Below are 18,704 nucleotides of genomic sequence, written 5' to 3'. Positions count from 1 at the left end.
GGAAAAGAACATTCACTGTTTTAGTTTATTTAAAAGACACTTAAATTCGGGACTTGGAAGACAGCTTAGTCAACACAGTTTGTTTTTCCCAAATACCGTAACTCATGTGTAACAACACTGTCTTAGAAAAAATTAAAGAACTCAGACATCAAAACCACAGTACATACCGGGGTATAGAAAGCCCTCATTTGTTATGAAATGGAACAGGAATGGCTATTGCTCTATTGTTCCTTTTGTAACCAGTAAAAATATACTAAATAATTTTGAAATATAAAATTAAGCAATTAAAAAATCTTCTCTGTGAAACCACAATGGACTTGTGAAAGCAAAGACCAAGTAAAATGAATCATAGAGGAGTAAGCCATTCTAAGATGAAAGGCAGTCTCAACAGCTCTAACCTAGAGCTTTGTCCTGGTTGAAGTTTGACTTAAACTGAGGGATTTTCAACTTTTCTTTTTTGGAGGAGTGTTTTACATGTGAGGGTACACATGTCATTGCACTCACATAGAAGACAGAGGACAGTTGTCAACCGTCAGTTCTCTCCTTCTACCACAGGAGTTCCAAGGATTACACTTGAGTTGTTAGGCTTGTCAACAGGGGCCCTTTCTTACTAGACCATCTTGCTAGTCCCCTAAAATTGAGGACTATTATGCTGAGAAAAACAACCAAGTCTCCTAGAGAATGTGGGGCTAAGGACTAGGATGTTGAGAGAAGGCATTCTTGTCCTATTAGTATAGCTATTGTATTTGCATCAAGTCAGAGACAGTCTCCTCACCAAGGTATTTATTTATTGTTTTTAGATTTGGAAATAGTAAGACAAGGATGTCGAAGACTAGAACAAATCTCCCTAGTTATGAATAAAGGAGAAAGAGAGCCTACCAGGCTCTACCTAATCCTTCCTTCACATCTGACATTAGAGTTGGACTATATTTAATAAAAATTGCTATCCAGGCTTGTTCAGACTCAATTACTGATTGGATGAAGAGTGGGAAAACATTTTCTGAGGTAAAAATAGTATTAACTCAATTGTCTCTTATTTTCACTCATCTTAGTCAATTAAACTTACAAGGCATTTGGAACAGTGGGAGAATATGAGCAATAATCAAAGAGAAAAGACAGATAGTAGCAAGCTCATAGACAACTCAGATGCAGAAATCAACAGACACTTTGAATGAGGAGCAAAACACGCACAAGAGAGAACAGAGGAAGCAAGGGCATCCTTACATAAATACAGAAAAAGCCTCCGAAGGAAAGCAGAGAATGAGGGAGCAAGAGAAAAATCACTGATCAGAGTGAGAAAGGAGGATGCAAAAAACTATGCAATGTTGATTGCGGGATTCTGTGAATCTGAGCAGGATACAGAGAGATCAAAATCCCTGGTGGGAGCCTAGGCAGTTTGGATGCTCACCTTACGAGACCTGGATAGAGGTGGGCAGTCCTTGGGCTTCCCACAGGTCAGGGAACCCTGATTGCTCTTCGAGCAGATGAGGGAGGGGGACTTGATCGGGGGAGTGGGAGGGAAATGGGAAGCGGTTGCGGGGACGAGGCAGAAATCCTTAATAAATAAATAAATTTAAATAAAAAAAAGAAGTGAACATGTAAGAGTATTGGAGTGTACTTTAGACCATCACAGAATGTCATGGTAACAGTGTATAAAGACTGGTCATATATGGTATGAAAAATCACAAGAGTTTATGGCAGTGTGAGAAGGGTACTTTTTTCCTGACAGTTCCAGTCTCCCGACCCCAGAGGTATTCTATTCCATAAACTGACAGACCTGTAGAAATACACATCATTATAGAAATAAACATCATTGTGTTGTTTACTATTGTGTGATATGTTTACATAAACGGTATTATACTCTTTTCTGCACTCATTTCTACAGCACATTTTTTTTTACCATTTACAAAAAGACTTCTGAAGGTAAAACATTCCCTTATAATGTAGCTCAAAACACTGTAAGTTCAATTCAAATAAGTAAAATATTAAAATATTTACCTTGAAGTTTTCTAGTAAGTTCAAGTTTTTCCTGTTCTAGTCGCTTAATTCTTCTTTCATAAGCTTCAGTTGCTAGGTTATTATCTAGAGTCCTCTGGACATTAACATCAAGATCCAGTGAGGTGGGACCTGCTGTGACTCTTAAGCAGCTCCGGTCAGAAAGAACACTGAATCAAAGAAAAAAAAAAAGTTGGTTCATATTGCAATAAAGTTTGAAGAAAAAAAGAATTTTAAAATCTTTATGTAAGATACAGATTTGAATTTCTATAGTAAAACATCTAGAATCCTATAAAAGCACTATATTTTTTTCTGGAAAATTACTTTATTTGTAAAAATATTTTTAAATAAAAACTCCTATCACCAAACTATTTTTAAATTTAAAACTCCAAAAATTATAAAATAAAGTTTAATGAAGGATTATTAGGAATTCAAAACAATTTGACAAGTTTATTGAAACAGTAGTCAAAACCACCTGTATGTGTTCATTAATAGAATTTGAAATTCAAAACTTTAAAGTGAGGTGCTTTTCTGAATGCACACTAAAGATATTTGAGATGGTGGACATTTATCAGTAAATCGCCCCTAGACACAGAACCATAAGCAACTAACGATAGCTGAGGGGGAGAAATTAGTCTTCCTGAGAAATGAGCTACCTAATTGTTTATCTAAAACCAAGGAGTCAGCCCTGAAATCATATACACACAAACAACACTGAATAGACTCAGAAGAGAGAGAGAGAGAGAGAGAGAGAGAGAGAGAGAATAATCATCAAAGAAAAAGAGGCCATCAATTTGGGAAGAGGGGAAGCAAAACGAGAGGAGTTGGAGGGAGTGGACAGGAGAAGAAAATGGAAGAAGGAAAGGGAGAGCATAATGATGTAATTGTATTATAATGTAAAAAGGTTTTAGATTGACAAAATTCTTTGCCAATCATTTAAATTCTAGCAACGGGGATATAAATGAAAGTACATAAAATATCCAGTACATTAGAAAGTATTAACTGCTAAGGAGAAGACAGAAATTTAAATGGAGTAAGCTGTGCTTATGCAGGTAGCTAAGGAAAGTCAATGTAAGGCACCAGTCAAGGAAGTATTAGGATGAAGACCAGTCCAGGACAGAAGCCTGAGCATCCCAAGACAAGGCTCTTGGGCCTTAAGGAGGCCTGTGTAAAAGGAACATGGCAAACAACTGGATGAGTATGATGCGTATGAGAAGATGACAAGAGATAGTTGGTTAATTCTTAGGATACAAAGAAACAGGAACTGGGGAGTAGAGGGAAATGGCCATGAACATGGAGAACAGACTGGCTTATCTCTTCCAACAGGGCAATTTTGATAGATGTAGGAAATATCAGGAGTTATGAACATGTTACTTAGACAGTTAAGACATGTTTTAAGTAAAAGGTAAGGAGCTCTCATGTCATTAGGAAGTGTATAGGGGAAGTTCCACGGCTGAGCCCTAGAACACTTGGATCCTCAGAAATTGGGGAGAGGAGGGCTTGTTTGGAGACTGAGAAATGGACACAAAGTTAAGTGTTTTCGTATGGAGCAGTGGCAGAGGTAAAAAAAGTCAACTAAGACTGGGACTAGAAGTAATCACTACACCTGTTAACAACGAGCCAACAGTGGTGCTGGTAAAAGCAGTTTGCATGAAGAGACTGGGCACAACCTGAAATGAGTGCATTCAAGAAAGATTAGTATAAAAAAAAGAAGAGTCAAGAGAAGTAATTTGTTATACACCAGAGAAATAATTGGTATCAGGTACGAGATCCAGAAAGGCTTTATATTTTAAGATGGAAGAAATAATTACATGTCTGGTAAGATAGTTGGCAGGATATAAAGATGTGGGTGGCACATAAAGGAGAAAAATGTATGACATAAAAGTGAATACATTAAGCCAAGCAGGAGGGAATGGAAGGAGCCAGCCCTAGCCAAGCATCTACATGGTCCATCCTTGGAAGGAAGAGCTTGTGAGTCTGGGGGACACATAGAAAACAGTAGCAGGAACTTGCAGTTGTCTGCGATTGGTAACAATTATCAGGGATGGAGGAAGCAAGATCATCATCAGCTGAGAATAAGGGTGATCAATATTTGCAAGAATGAAATATTAAATGGTTACCTTGGTATGTACAGGGCAGAAGAAACTAAGGTGATTCGGTGTTTGTCACATAGGATAGAGTATTTAGACTGGCAACCCTCGATGTAAAGTTAGCTTGGTTGCTTAGAACCATTTGTCTGCTCCAGCCACTTTGAACTGCTTACATTTTAAATAAAGAACATTCTCTCAACAAAGAAAGTGCAGCAGATGAGAGATAACTAAAGGGACTGTCATGCACCCAGGAAATGATTACTGAAATTCTTATGGGGCATGGAAGGAGGAATAGGAGGACAGAAATGGGGTGAGGAGTAATGAGTGGTATGAACAATGGGTTGGAAATTTTGGTGCTTGACATATACAAAATATTCATTAAGTGTCTTGGCGCTGGTTCTTGCCCTCTTCCCAATGGGTTCGACTTTCGTGCTACTTGTCCTCATCATTTCCTCCAAATAGTTGGTTCTTGGGTAGTTTCTTCACATTTAAATCCAGCTCCAATACACCATAACTACAACCGTATATATACCATTTTCAAGCTTCAATTTACTTGTTTATAAATTACTCACGTTATCTTAATTTTTGAAACTTACCAGCTACTAGTATACGTAAAACCAACAAATGGTAGATGATGGCCAGAAAATGCAGTATGTGTTGGTGGAGGCATTGTTTCCTAAGAGAAGATAAAAAGAATATCAATTTGGTGAGACATCTACAGTTATTATGATAAGTTGGACTATAACTGTCAATGAGGATATGCAACCATTCAATTTTGAGACAGTGGTAAATTTGGGAAAGTGTTCACTGATACAAAATATAGACTCTAAGCACTACTACTGGAAAACTCAAACAAATAAAGTTAAAAGCCTAACAATAAAATTATAGTCATTATTCAAGCATACTACATCTGAAAATTTGTCTAGCTTTTTTTTCCCCAGAGAAAAGGCTTCACTGGGTAGCCCAGACAGGCCTCAAGCTCATGATTTTTCTGTCTGCCTCCCAAGGAGTGAAATTATAGGCCTGTTTCATCACACACAGTTTAAAACGAAAATTTATTTGCAAGTGGAAAATCAGGGCTTATGTGGTCACTGAAGAAGCATGGAAAGTAGAGGATGTGCACTGTCCTTTGCTCCTCCTGCAGAGACTGAATGTGGAATGCTCCTATTTTCTCACACTGAAGCAAATGTCCTTGGCACACTCTATAAACATTTTTATGCCTTTTATGATAGTATCTCTGTTTAAAATAGCTCCCAGAAGTGCTGTCTGATAACTGCTTTTATTTTTCTTAAAATTTCAATAGAAAGTCTTGCTGTACAGCCCAAGCTAAGCCTGAACTCATCCCTTCCCATCAGAGCACTAGCATTATAGGTATGTACCACACTGACTGCCATCTCATGTCGCAACATAAAATGGTAATCATGTGCCTTTATAGAGAAACAACATGTGTTAGATGAACTCTTTTAGGAGTAAGTTATAGTGCTGTTAGATATGAGTTCAGTGTTAATGAATCAACGGTGTATATTACTATATAACATATCTTTCAATAGAGTACATCTAAAAGGCTTCTATATTCAAAGTTGTTGAAAATGTGACCTATGTTAACATAAGGTTAACTTGATGTTTCTTTAATTTTTGGTTACTATAATATAATTACATTTCTCCCTTCCCTTTCCTGGCCCAACCCCTCTCATATACCCGCTCCCTACTCTCCTACGAACTCATTAATCTTTTATTTATACAGCACAATGGTCAATGTCAACTAACTTGGTGTTCACTATAACTTTATAAAATACAGCCAGTGTGAATAATTAAAATCAACTCCATGCACACTTAACTTGGAATGACTCAGAATTTCTGTCAACATTGAATATAATTAAAAAACTGGAAGGAAAATTCATCTATTTGTTCTTGTGTAGTTTGAACAGGTTAACAGCTCACATTCATCTTAAACATAGTAATTACAGTAAAAAGTGACATAAAATTAATATGAAATTTAGTACTGAACTAAAATTAAATATAAAATTACTGAATAAATTGACAGCTTATGATAAGAAGGACAGAAAAAACACCAAAATTTTAGGTTCTTATTTTCTTACATTTGAATCTACATAACCTAGTGATTCAGAGCAAGATCAACACAATATGATATAGCCTTCCTATAGTCCATGAGCTCAGAGGAGAAAACTATTTGGCTCAGGCAGAGACACAAACTCAGGTAAGGAAGGCTACAGACTGACTTTACACATTTATTTCCTACCCAGCTGGCTATTTTAGTGGCAATGATATGGGTGTTGGGTTTGAGCCTTCCAAATAAAGTTTGGCTGCCTGGCAGTAAAATGTCAGCTTTTTGTTCAATGTTTAAGTACAACCAAACAGGTGATGGGGTAAAAGGTAGGTGCTGTGGGATAATGCTCTTGTACACTGCAAAGATTTGTCACTCGTATTGGTTTAATAAAAAGATGACTGGCCAGTGGCCAGGCAGGAAGTATACAAGGGGCAACAAAACTAAGAGAATTCTGGGAAGAGGAAAGAAAGAGTGTTAGTCACCAGCCAGACACAGGGGAAACAAGATGAAAATCTTACTGAAAAAAGATACCAAGTCACATGGCTAAACATAGATAAAAGTTATGGGTTAATTTAAGCTGTAAGAGCTAGTTAGTAATAAGCATGAGCTAACAGACCAAACAGTTTATAATTAATATAAGCCTCTGTGTGTTTACTTGGGACCGAATGGCTGTGGGACAGAAATTTCTGTCTACAAGGAGGGGGTGGAGCATGTATGGTTTCATATAAAGTTCAGTAGTTTTTGATGAATAAATACTTCTTTATTTCCTTTTGGTTATAATAAGCCCTTACATGTGTTGCCATTTGTTTCCAGTTTCATGGTTGGTTTTAGGGAGGGGTTTGTCATCTTCTTCACTTTGAAATCATGAAATACACTTTTTAGGTGTCTAATCTTGTATTTTTAGTAAACATATGACAAAATTTGCTAAACAACAGGTCTTTGAATTTTGCTTCTGGTCATGATAACTACACTGAATTTAATTAAGTCTCTTAATTTTTTTTGATACATGACAGAATAAGCACTGGAACTTATAATTACTGTGTGATTGATAAGAGAAAAATGGTCCTGGCACCAAATTAATAAATAAAATGTTACTTTATAACCATCCTTAAAAGAATAAGAAGGATAGGACATCTTCATAATGTCATACTTACAGAATTTTTTAAACAGTCATCATCCACATCAAAATTCGATGTATCTGTTGGGCTACTGACTTCTGGAATATAAGGTGCTTCACAGTTTCGAATATTATCCCAATCAATTCCACTGAAAAATGGATGTTTCTTAAAGTCTTCTATTCCATTTTGGCCAAGTCGATGTTCTCTGCTACAAATGAGTCTTCGAATAAGATCCTTTGCATTTTCAGACACATCAGTCACTTGGGGTGGAAACTGAAACCTCTCCTATGCAGACAACAATATAAGATATAAATACAAATCAGTCGTTTTCTTACAAAAGGGTGGTAAACTTGTTTAAACCCATTTCCTTTGGAAAAACAACTAGGGTTTGATGACACAGTACATTGATATTGTGGGGAGATACAGGGATGATGAGAAATAAATCCTTTTCCTAAAATAACTTTTAATTCTTTAAGTGACTTCATGATGGATGAACTACAAAATGAGGTCAGACGCTATAGGATCTGAAACTGATGTTAAAATGAGATGGATCTGATTAAAAGTATCAGAATTTAACTCAATAGTTCAAAAGAATGTAGGTTACTGACAATGTTCAGGTACAATACAAAATATCAGTTAATCATTAAACACTTAAAATTTTTATATGTATTGGTATTTGACCTGCATATCATTGTGAGGGAGTCGGATCCACTGAAACTTGAGTTACAGGCAGCTGTGAGCTGCCATGTGGGTGCTGGGAATTGAATCCGGGTCCTCTAGAGAAGCAGCCAATGCTCTTAACCACTGCCCCAAAACACTTAAAAATTTACCATGTATCTGGCACTATTCAAAGTGATTTACTTATTTAACCATTTAATCCTCACAATAATTATACTGGGTAGGAACTACTAGGATGACAGTCTTGTAAAAGAGGAAGCTAAGATACATAGTCATTTTCTCAACGCCATTCAACTAAAAATTGACAGGAAAGGGTCTTGACCTTAACTCTCTCCAGACCAGTGCTGTTAAGCAGCATGCTACATTGCAGTGACTTCCTTCTGGATGTGCACATGCATTGACAACTTTCAACTTCCCCTGTCTTTCAGTTCTTCTCCACTACTTACTGCTCCATGCTGGCAGCTCAGTGTAAGACACAAAGTCTATAAAATTGATTTGTATGCGTAAAGCACCAGAACCAACTAAAAAGGACAGATTATCTATTCTTCTGGGGACATTCAGATTCATACTGAGGACGTTTGTAACAGTTCACAATCCTCTGAAGTTGGACAGTTTATTCTTCTGCACTGTCTATTTTGTTTCACATGGCGCTGCATGACTGGAGTGCTGGGCTCTTGTTCCTGCAGTTCATCTGGACTGCAGTCAGTGTCTTGTGCTCCCTAACACTGGAGCAGACATTCTACATATACACCTTTGTTCTAGATATTTCCACCAGGTAGAAGTCTAGACCCAACCTTTGCTCTATCAAAAGCTCTAATTTTAAGGCTCAAGATGTACACCTGTTAACTTTGGGAAAGAAAGTTACAATTTGTAGCCCTGTCAGAATCTGAGGAGTACCCATGATGCTGCATAGAGTACAGAATACAATTTTGCATGTTGTCTTTGCCAGTTTGACAGAAGAATTTCAGTAAAACTGTGATTGCTGTCTGTCTGTTCATGGATGGGTGTGCATGTGTACATAAGTGCCAAGCTGTCCACGTGAAGGCCAGAGGACAACCTTGTGGAGTCATTCCTCTCCTTCCATCTTTTCATGCATTTCAGGAACTGAACTCAGGTCTCCAGGCTTGCAAGCAAACACCGTAGCCATGGAGTCATCTTGCTGGCTTCAGAGGAGTTCAGTTTTTGTCTTTATTCACACCAAATTTATTACTTATAATTTTTACATGCATACTTGTCAAATTGTATGTACTATATAGTAAAAACTAATAAAAACTAACTACTTTTGAATTCTCTTACTCAACTATAGAGACCAATTTTTCTATTTAGGAGCATTTCCAAACAAAATACGTGGAAAACTTAAAACTAATTATCTTACAGATAATTAATTGATTACTAACAATTTTCCCTACTAATCAAAAGAATATGACTTTTCATTGTTTTGAAAAAAGTACTTTCTCTTTAATATCACATTACTTCAACTTAATGCATGTATTTATTGTAAAAACTCTAAAAAACTAAATATACTAACTTTGTGATTCATGATTTTTCCATATGTCTCCACCAGAGACTCAGCATAGAAAGGTGTTTCTCCGTAAAGCATCTCATACATACAGACCCCCAGAGACCACCAGTCACACTCAGGTCCATATCTGCCTTTTCCATCCTCCATAGCCTGAAGTATTTCAGGAGAAATATAATCTGGAGTTCCAACCGCCACTGAAGACTGGACCTGAAGAAGATCATATTTTTATTACTATAATGTATTGGACAAATGATTTTAAATTAAACACAGTTACTTAAGATATACAGGAAACAGTATTATAACATTTTTGTTATCTGAATTTAGCCTCCTAGTTTGTAGAATGATTTTAAATAGCCTCTACATTAATAGTTTTCATTACTCATAACTTTATAAGACCTTTACTATAGCTGAATGTATTTAGGGGAACAATGTGATTTGAGTCATTACAGTCATGAACAATAAAATGAATACTTCACTTACAACATTATTACTGTTTAATTTTGGTTTGGTTGTCAGAGACAAGGTCTTGCTATATATCTGAGGCTAGCCTCAAACTCAACAGTCCTCCTGCCTCAACTTCCCAAGTTCTAGGATTATAGTATGCTACTACGTTTTCTTACTGGTTTTTAATATTTATTTATGCAATCAACAGATATACATAAATATGTACAATGGAACTGAAAATCAATTAGATATGAAGAGAACAATTCATTCATCTTAACACTGATGATAATTTTAAAATCCTAAACAGAAACCTAAGAAAACTAAAGGTTGACTACTTATTGTACATTAAGTTTTTAGCTGCACTGGACATGATGGTACACACCTTAAATACTAGCACTGAGATGGCTCTCTATGAGTTTGTGGCCAGCCTGTCTACAAGTTCCAGGCTAGCCAAGGATATTATAATAGACTTTGTCTCAAATATAAAACCAAATAAAAAAAACTTATTTGGAAAAATTATAAAAGGGAAGGAAAGTAGAAACTTTAAAATCAAAATTCTTAATTTTAAAAAGTTGAAAATCTAGTTACAGCAAGTTAGATGAAAATTCAATAAATGATCATTTTATATTTAGTATCTGTGGAAGAACTAGCTATACTATTTTACACTAACAGTGCCCAGGGCTCTCAATCATCCACACCCTAGACAACACTTGCTGTTTTCTGGTTTGGCGGCAACTGTCCCACTGGACAGTAGATGCTATTATGGTGGGATCACAGGCTTTCTGACTTATTTTTCTAATGACAGGTTTTATGGAGTATCTTTTCATATGCTTATTCCTCATCTGTAAATTTTCTTTGGGAAAATTCTCTTATTCTTCACTGAGGCTGTTTTTCTGTTGTTGAGCTTAGGTACAAAAAACTCCTGGAGAAAAATTCACCTTACACTGAGCCTTTCACAAGACTCATTAACTTCAGTGCCTGAGAAGAAGTTAAAATGCTGCAGGCCAGAACTTAATTAGAATCTGTAGCTGTCCTTACATATTCTTAGCACACAATCAGGTAAGTGAGTTCCTTCTGCCCACTGTGTCATTTGATGCACACAAGTGTTTGAGGAGGATAGAATTTACCATTTTGAGGTAGAGGGGTTGTGATTCTGTGTTATTCTCAAGAAATTTGCCAAATGCAGTCATAAATATTGTCCCTTATATTTTCTAAGAGGGTTTTAGTTTTTATAAAGTTCTCTAAACTATTTTGAATTAATTTCTGTGGTATAAAGCAACGTAAGTTGATGGTTTTGATTGGGAATGTAAAAAAAATGACTAATTCTATACTGATGTGAACTATCAACGTTTTAAAAATCCTAAAGAGAGGCATTAAAATATTTAAACCAGCCAGGCAGAGTAGCACATGCCTTTAATGCCAGCACTTGGGAGGCACGGGCAAGGGGTTCTCTGTAAGTTCAAGACCAGCCTGGTCTACATAGTGAGTTCTAGGACAGTCAGAGCTACATAGTGAGATCCTGTCTCAAAAAATAAAATAAAATAAAATAAGATACGTTACCTTCTAAGGATAAAGAGAGTAAGAAAGATAAAATTGACTGGACAGAAGGTAGCAGGAAAGAAAAAGAGGAAAACAAAGCACTCATGCAAATAACAAGCAAAAGCTACAGAAATAGCACAAAGCTCTACATTAAGTCACAAGATCCAAGAGTGGATTAAAGCACCTGTCAAAGGACAGAGAGTTAACACTGAAAAACAGATAAAACCAAAGGCATAAATGAGAGAAAAAGCAGTCAAATAATTTATTTAAGTAAGATAAACAAAACAGAAGCACATAAGTTGAAAGTGGTGAGATAAAAGATGAACTTATACATTAAACAGTAGAAATTTAAAGCAGTAAAAAAAGTATTAGCCAAATTAAAATTATTTTAGTTCATCAATATAATTACAAAAGAAACTATCCCGCAAAATTTAGTGATTTCAAATAATACATTACAAAGGAGATGTATAAAGTACTGATAACTATGATGGGAAAATGAACAAATCTACTACTGTCATAAAGATTTTAAAATAACAGATATTAGAGAAAACCCATAAGAATATAAAACATGAATACAAAACCAGTTCAATATTATGAACATGTATAGAACCTTTACTTTTAGTAAAGTTGGAAAAAATGTATTCTTTTCAAACAAATATGGAATACTTACAAAAAGTTGTCTGTTACAAAATTATAAAGTAGATATCAACAAATTTAAAAAAACACAAGCTATAAAATAAAATAGGACTATTTTCTGACAAAGTAAAACTACAAGTATATCACCAAATCAATTAATAGGATACTATGAGTAAACAGTAAAAGGTTATCTCAGGTAGGCCTGGTGGCACAGGCTAGATAATTCCAGCTACTCAGGAGGCTGAGAATGAAGGATCACAAGTTCTAAGCCAGCCTTGGTAGCTCAGTTAAGACCTCGGAAGTGCAGTGCTTGCTTAGTTATGCAAGAGGCTCTGGTTTGAGGATTAATACCTATTACTCTATCCCACCAAAGGCATATTAACTCAACAAAACACAGGAACAGCATAAAACCAGACTTTTAAACATTAAAAAATTTGAATCAAAATCAATCAACATAAGACTACTTGTAACCCAAAGAGAAGAAAGCAGTTCTAAAATGCATAAGAAATAGGTAAAGGCTGTACTACACAATGGTTCAAGATCCAAAATGAGTAAAGGTGGGACACAGGTATGCCGTTAGCATGTAAGGCCCTCATTTGGCAGGACCACTTTCAAGCTCTGTTTGTCTTTATCAGGGCTTGGTTTTAGACTGAAACATTCCAGTAGATACAAAATGTTGCAGTTGATGGTCAAAACTCATGGGGCTGGTTTGCCTCTTCCAGCATGGCTTGACTCTCTGGTCTGCTATTCCGTGTCCCTGTGGGTATCACTCATCTATGAATCTACAGTGCAATGTGTGGGTAGTCCAGCCTTTATGATTAATTTGAGGAACTTAGACCTGCCTTTACACAGGGCCAGTATCAGCTCTTTCAGATCCCAGCAGCTAAAGCTACTCAACTGTGGTACCTTGACCCAAGATCTGAAAAAAATGTTATGCTATGCTCTAACTCTGGCCATGTCAGAATAGTCAGGAATGCTGGGAAGTCAGGAATCTGGCAAATCTCAAGAGTTTCTTTCTGTTAGGAATAACTATAACATGCCAACGCTATCCACTGTCTGAAAAAGCTGTTTTATATAACGTGTTTAGTAACATAGTCATTTATAGTAAGACGAATAATTCAGTACCAATTATTCCTTTCAACATGGCCAAATTCATAAGTCACATATGCATTTTCAAAATCACCTAATGATAATTTTTCAGAGTCAAATAATTAGTCTAGAATAATGATAACACATTCATGGCTCTGGAATTTATTATATTAAAATGTTTTCCAAAAAAACCTGCTAATTAAATTAATATACATGTGGGCCTCTGCAATAGACAAGAAAAATTAAAGAAAATTTAAAGCAGTGTGGTTGAGAAGACAGTTCAGTGGGTAGAGCACTTGCCATGCAAGTGTGAGGACCGAGTTTGACTCTCCACGACCCATGTGTGGTGGCTTGAAAGAAAATGGCCCCCAAAGGGAGTAGCACTATGAAGAGGTATGGTCTTATTGGAAGAAGTGTGACACTGTCGGGGTGGGCTTTGAGGTCCCATATATGTTCAAACTACATCCAGTAAGAGACCACTTCCTCTTGCCTGCAAGTCAAGTTGTAGGGCACGTGGCTACTTCTCCAGTACCATTTTACCTGCATGCCATCATGCCGTACCATGATGATAATGGAGTAAACCTCAGAAACGCTAAGTGACCACAATTAAATGTTTTTCCTTTATAAAAGTTAGCATGGTCATGGTGTCTCTTCACAGTGACAGAAACCCTACAACACCATGCAAAGTCATACATGATACAACATATCTATAATCCCAATCTTCTACTGCAATATGGGAGGCAGATGCAGGAAAACTCCCAGAAGTGTCAACTTGATATACACAGGAGTGGGCAAGAGACTCTGTCTTAAGCAAGGTGGGAAATGAGGACCTAGTTGTTCTTCGACCTCCACATACACCCACATTACATATCCAGAAATAAGCACACACACATACAAGTGTACACACATAAAAAGTAACAAAATCTGAAAATACACACTTTTAATTGAACAAGAACTTAATGATTTCGTCAGTAAAAGTCAAGCAAATGGGAACACAAAACTAATGCTACCTAGTCTTCACTCAAAAAGAAAATTCATTTGCTGAACACTATCCCTCAGAACAACTATATCATTAGAAAAAAGGACAAATGAAGATGGAGTTGTATTTTATTTTCTATATAAAACTTACAATCTTTACTACTCTAAAACCTTAGGAGAGTTTCAAGTATAATAGGCATTAATTAAAAAAGAATCCACAAGGCTCTCAAAGCAGCATTCTCAAGGACACTATTACAAGCAGGTTAAGATGACTCTGAGCAAGTATGGCCAATGCTTTGTGAAAGACAAATGGATGACTGGGTGGCAGACAGTGTAAGCACAGAGTCTCTAGAACAGAGAAAGAAGACAAGACAAGGAAAATGTCTAAGGATAGAATAACTCATATTTATTTACCGTTCCATCTTCCATCAGCTTCAGACAAGAACCAAAATCTGCTAAACGAATATGTCCATTCATATCCATCAATATATTGTCAGGTTTAATGTCTCTGAAAAAACAAATATATTTATGTTTTAGTTGAAAATAATCAGGAAGCCTTTTTACATGAAACATCTTCAATTGCTTTAAAAAATACTTTAAGAAAAATATCTTTCAGTTTACTTATATGATAGATTACATTGATAGGTTTTTGTATGTTGAGCCAGCCCTAGATCTCTGAGATGAAGCCTACTTGATTATAATGGATGATTTTTTAATGTGTTCTTGGATTCGGTTTGCCAGTATTTTATTGAGAATTTCTGCATCAATGTTCATGAGTGAGACTGGTCTGTAATCCTCTTTCCTGGTTGAGTCTTTGTGTGGTTTTGGTATCAGGGTAACTGTAGCTTCATAAAAAGAGTTTGGCAATGACCTTCTGTTTCTATTATGTGGAACACATTGAGGGGTATAGGTATTATCTCTTCTTGAAAGTTCTGGTGGAATTCTGCACTAAAACCATCCTGGGCTTGTTTTGGTTGGGAGGTGTTTGATGACAGCTTCTATTTCCTTGGGACTTATAGGTCTATTTAAATTGCTCACCTGTACTTCGTGAATCTTGAGTATATTAACATAAAAGATAAAAAAGTGAATTTAGGAAGCATAGTCTTTATGTCTAAATTATATGAAAAAAATGGCAGACAATTATGTTAAAACAAAATTAAAATATTGAGAATTGTTTTTAAAAAAAGAAAACTATCAGGTTCCATCCTAGCTGTGATTCACATTAACACTTTCTAGAACATCTATCATTTCCAAAATTCCTGGAAATAAAAAGTACTCTGGTAATTTTCATTCTGGAAGGATACTTTAGGGGATTAAAGCATTCTCTATTGAGAAAGTTGTCACACGGGCATGTCACCTTACACTTTAGTGCCTGCGCTTTTAAAAATGCAGGGGTCGCATAAGTACACTATCATACCATCTGCGAATAACGAAAGTTTAACTTCTTCCTTTCCAATTCGAATCCCCTTGATCCCATTATGTTGTCTTATTGCTATTGCTAGAACTTCAAGTACTATATTGAAGAGGTATGGCGAGAGTGGACAGCCTTGTCGTGTTCCTGAGTTAAGCGGGATGGCTTTGAGTTTCTCTCCGTTTAATTTGATGTTAGCTGTCGGCTTGCTGTATATAGCTTTTATTATATTTAGGTATGACCCTTGTATCCCTAATCTCTCCAAGACTTTTAACATAAATGGATGTTGAATTTTGTCGAATGCTTTTTCAGCATCTAATGAGATGATCATATGGTTATTTTCTTTCAGTTTATTTATATGCTGGATTACATTGATAGATTTTCGTATGTTGAACCAGCCCTGCATCTCAGGAATGAAGCCTACTTGATCATAATGGATAATATTTCGGATGTGTTCTTGGATTCGGTTTGCCAGTATTTTGTTGAGGATTTTTGCGTCGATGTTCATGATTTTTCATGTAATTCTCTTTCCTGGTTGAGTCTTTGTGTGGTTTTGGTATCAGAGTAACTGTAGCTTCATAAAAGGAATTAGGTAATGACCCTTCTGTTTCTATATTGTGGAATACATTAAGGAGTATAGGTATTAGCTCTTCTTGGAAGTTCTGGTAGAATTCCGCATTGAAACCATCTGGTCCTGGGCTTTTTTTGGTAGGGAGGTTTTTGATAACAGCTTCTAATTCTTCGCGACCAACAGGTCTGTTTAGATTGTTCACCTGGTCCTGGTGTAACTTTGGTATATGGTATTTATCTAAAAAAGTGTCCATTTCTTTTACATTTTCCAGTTTCGTGTTATACAGGCTTTTGTAATAAGATCTGATGATTCTCTGAATTTCCTCTGTGTCTGTGGTTATGTCCCCCTTTTCATTTCTGATCTTATTAATTTGCGTATTCTCTCTCTGCCGTTTGATTAGTTTGGATAGGGGTTTATCAATCTTGTTGATTTTCTCCAGGAACCAGCTTTTTGTTTCATTGATTCTTTGGATTGTTTTCCGTGTTTCTATTTTGTTGATTTCAGCCCTCAGTTTGATTAGGAGCCTCCTACAGATATGATAATGGAACCCTGTGAGGGGGATTTACATTATAGATTTCATTTCATTAAACATCTTTAGCTTACCCACACAACTTGTTTCTCCTAGATATATTACAGTGGTTTTGATTTTTCTAATAAAATATATATTTATCCACTTCTCAAATTAGAATGTAGTTGATCACTTCTGAAATCTATATGTTGTATTAGTAGTACCATGTCTAATATTGCTTTCTTGTATCTTTGTTATTTTTGCCATTGTTCTTTGGTTGGTTTACACTTTGAGGCATGATTTCACTTTGAAGCCTAGGCTAACCTCAGCTCACTATATTGCCCAGACTAATACTGAACTACTGGCAATTCACTTTCTGCAGTCGCCAAGTGTTGAAATTATAGGTGTGAACTACCACACCCAGCTTCTCTTGCATTTTTTATAAGATTAAAACTAAAAAACTTGGTTAGAGTTTTGCATTCCATATAGCACCCTAAGTGTTTGCTATCTCTCTACAGCTGCCCAGGAGGGTAAAGTCATTTCCCCTATCTACAGAAGTTCAGCCACCCTGAGCTTAAACTCAAGGCCACTGCCAGGGTTTACAGCCAGGCAGTCTGCCTTCAGATCCCATATTCTATACTACTATCAACATTCAAACTAGATATCTGTCTTTAGTGACAATTTACTAGAGAATAAACTAGTAACTTTAAATAAGGTATTTATGTATTTATTGATTTTTAAAATAATATTTGCCTATTGCTCTTCCTTTATTTCTGAATTTTTTCATCCATTTTAACTAACTTAATTTTACCTTTTTCTTCTCTATAATTCAAGCTAATTTTACTTACTTTCCCAGATTTCTGAGTTAAGAGACAATTCATTTCTCATCTCTTTCCTTTACCAACATTTTCATTTAAGGTTAGAGATTTTCTTTTACTGCAGCATTTTCTGGAGCTATATCCCACAAGTTTTGATATGGAGTACTTTTGTTTCCTCTTCATTATAAATATTTCACAATATCCATTGTGATCTCTCTGAGCTACCGCTTACAGAGAAGACATCTTAGAACTAACTGCCTGTTATCTTAGCACTCTGGAGAATCAGAAGTTTAAGGCCAACCTAGGCTACAGGAAATAAGAGCAATCATTAGACAAGGCTTCACTGACATCTTAGAAAGGAAATGGCTCGATTCATAATTCTCTATTCACCTTTAGGGTCCCCACCACAATTCTAATTTTAACTCCAGTGTTACTGGTTGGTTAACAGTTCTCTGGGGGGGATGTGATGGTTGGGATGGAGGAGGGGTGAAGGTAGAAGCAGGGAAGTAGATATCTTAATTAAGGGAGCCATTTTAGGGTTGGCAAGAGACTTGACTCTAGAGGGGTTCCCAGGTGTCCAAGGAGATGTCCCCAACTTGTTCCTTGGGCAACAGAGGAGAGGGTGCCTGAACTGGCCTTATCCTATAGCCACACTGATGAATATCTTGCATATCACCATAGAACCTTCATCTGGCGATGGATGGAGACAGAGACAGAGACCCACACTGAAGCACTGGACTGAGCTCCTAAGGTCCAAATGAGGACCAGAAGGAGGGAGAACATAAGCAAGGAAGTCAGGACCTCGAGGGGTGCATCCACACACTGAGATGGTGGGACAGATCTAATGAGAGCTCACCAAGGCCAGGTGGACTGGAACTGATGGAGCACGTGATCAAATCGGACTCTGAATGTGGCTAACGGTGGTTGTGGGAGCCTAGTCTGTTTGGATGCTCACCTTCCTGGAATGGTGGGAGGGGGAGGACCTTGGATTTCCCATAGGGTAGGGAACCCTGACTGCTCTTTGAACTGAAAGGGGGGGGGAGAAGGGGAAAGAAATGGGAGGAGGGGAAAAATGGGAGAAGGGAAAAATGGAAGGAGGGAGGAGGTGGAAATTTTTAATAAAAAAAAATTAAGCCACAAATTCCAGTTTTCCTACTTACTGTAATTTCTAGCCATAGAGTACTAGGTCATTTGACAAGATGATGGAAACTAAATATAAAGGGAAAAGAAGAAACAACT

The 18,704-nt window shown here is 36.6% G+C and overlaps 1 protein-coding gene across 16 annotated transcripts in view; it reads right to left on the bottom strand.

Moving 5' to 3' along the window:
• The window catches only part of Cdc42bpa (CDC42 binding protein kinase alpha), a 229,419-nt gene that overhangs the window by 93,839 nt on the left and 116,876 nt on the right, over positions 1-18,704 (bottom strand). For all 16 annotated transcript variants that reach the window (XM_041635351.1, XM_041635358.1, XM_041635352.1 and 13 more), the window contains exons 6-10: positions 14,572-14,665; positions 9,478-9,678; positions 7,308-7,556; positions 4,682-4,761; positions 1,999-2,165 (exon numbers count right to left, since the gene is read on the bottom strand). In XM_041635351.1, coding sequence (XP_041491285.1) covers positions 1,999-2,165; positions 4,682-4,761; positions 7,308-7,556; positions 9,478-9,678; positions 14,572-14,665 — 791 coding nt within the window. The remainder of the gene's footprint in view (positions 1-1,998; positions 2,166-4,681; positions 4,762-7,307; positions 7,557-9,477; positions 9,679-14,571; positions 14,666-18,704) is intronic.

The sequence above is a fragment of the Microtus oregoni genome, unplaced genomic scaffold, assembly GCF_018167655.1.
Source record: "Microtus oregoni isolate MIOR12 unplaced genomic scaffold, Mior012 000047F_ref0000412, whole genome shotgun sequence".
NCBI lineage: Eukaryota > Metazoa > Chordata > Mammalia > Rodentia > Cricetidae > Microtus > Microtus oregoni.
This window is presented reverse-complemented; position numbering and strand designations above follow the sequence as displayed.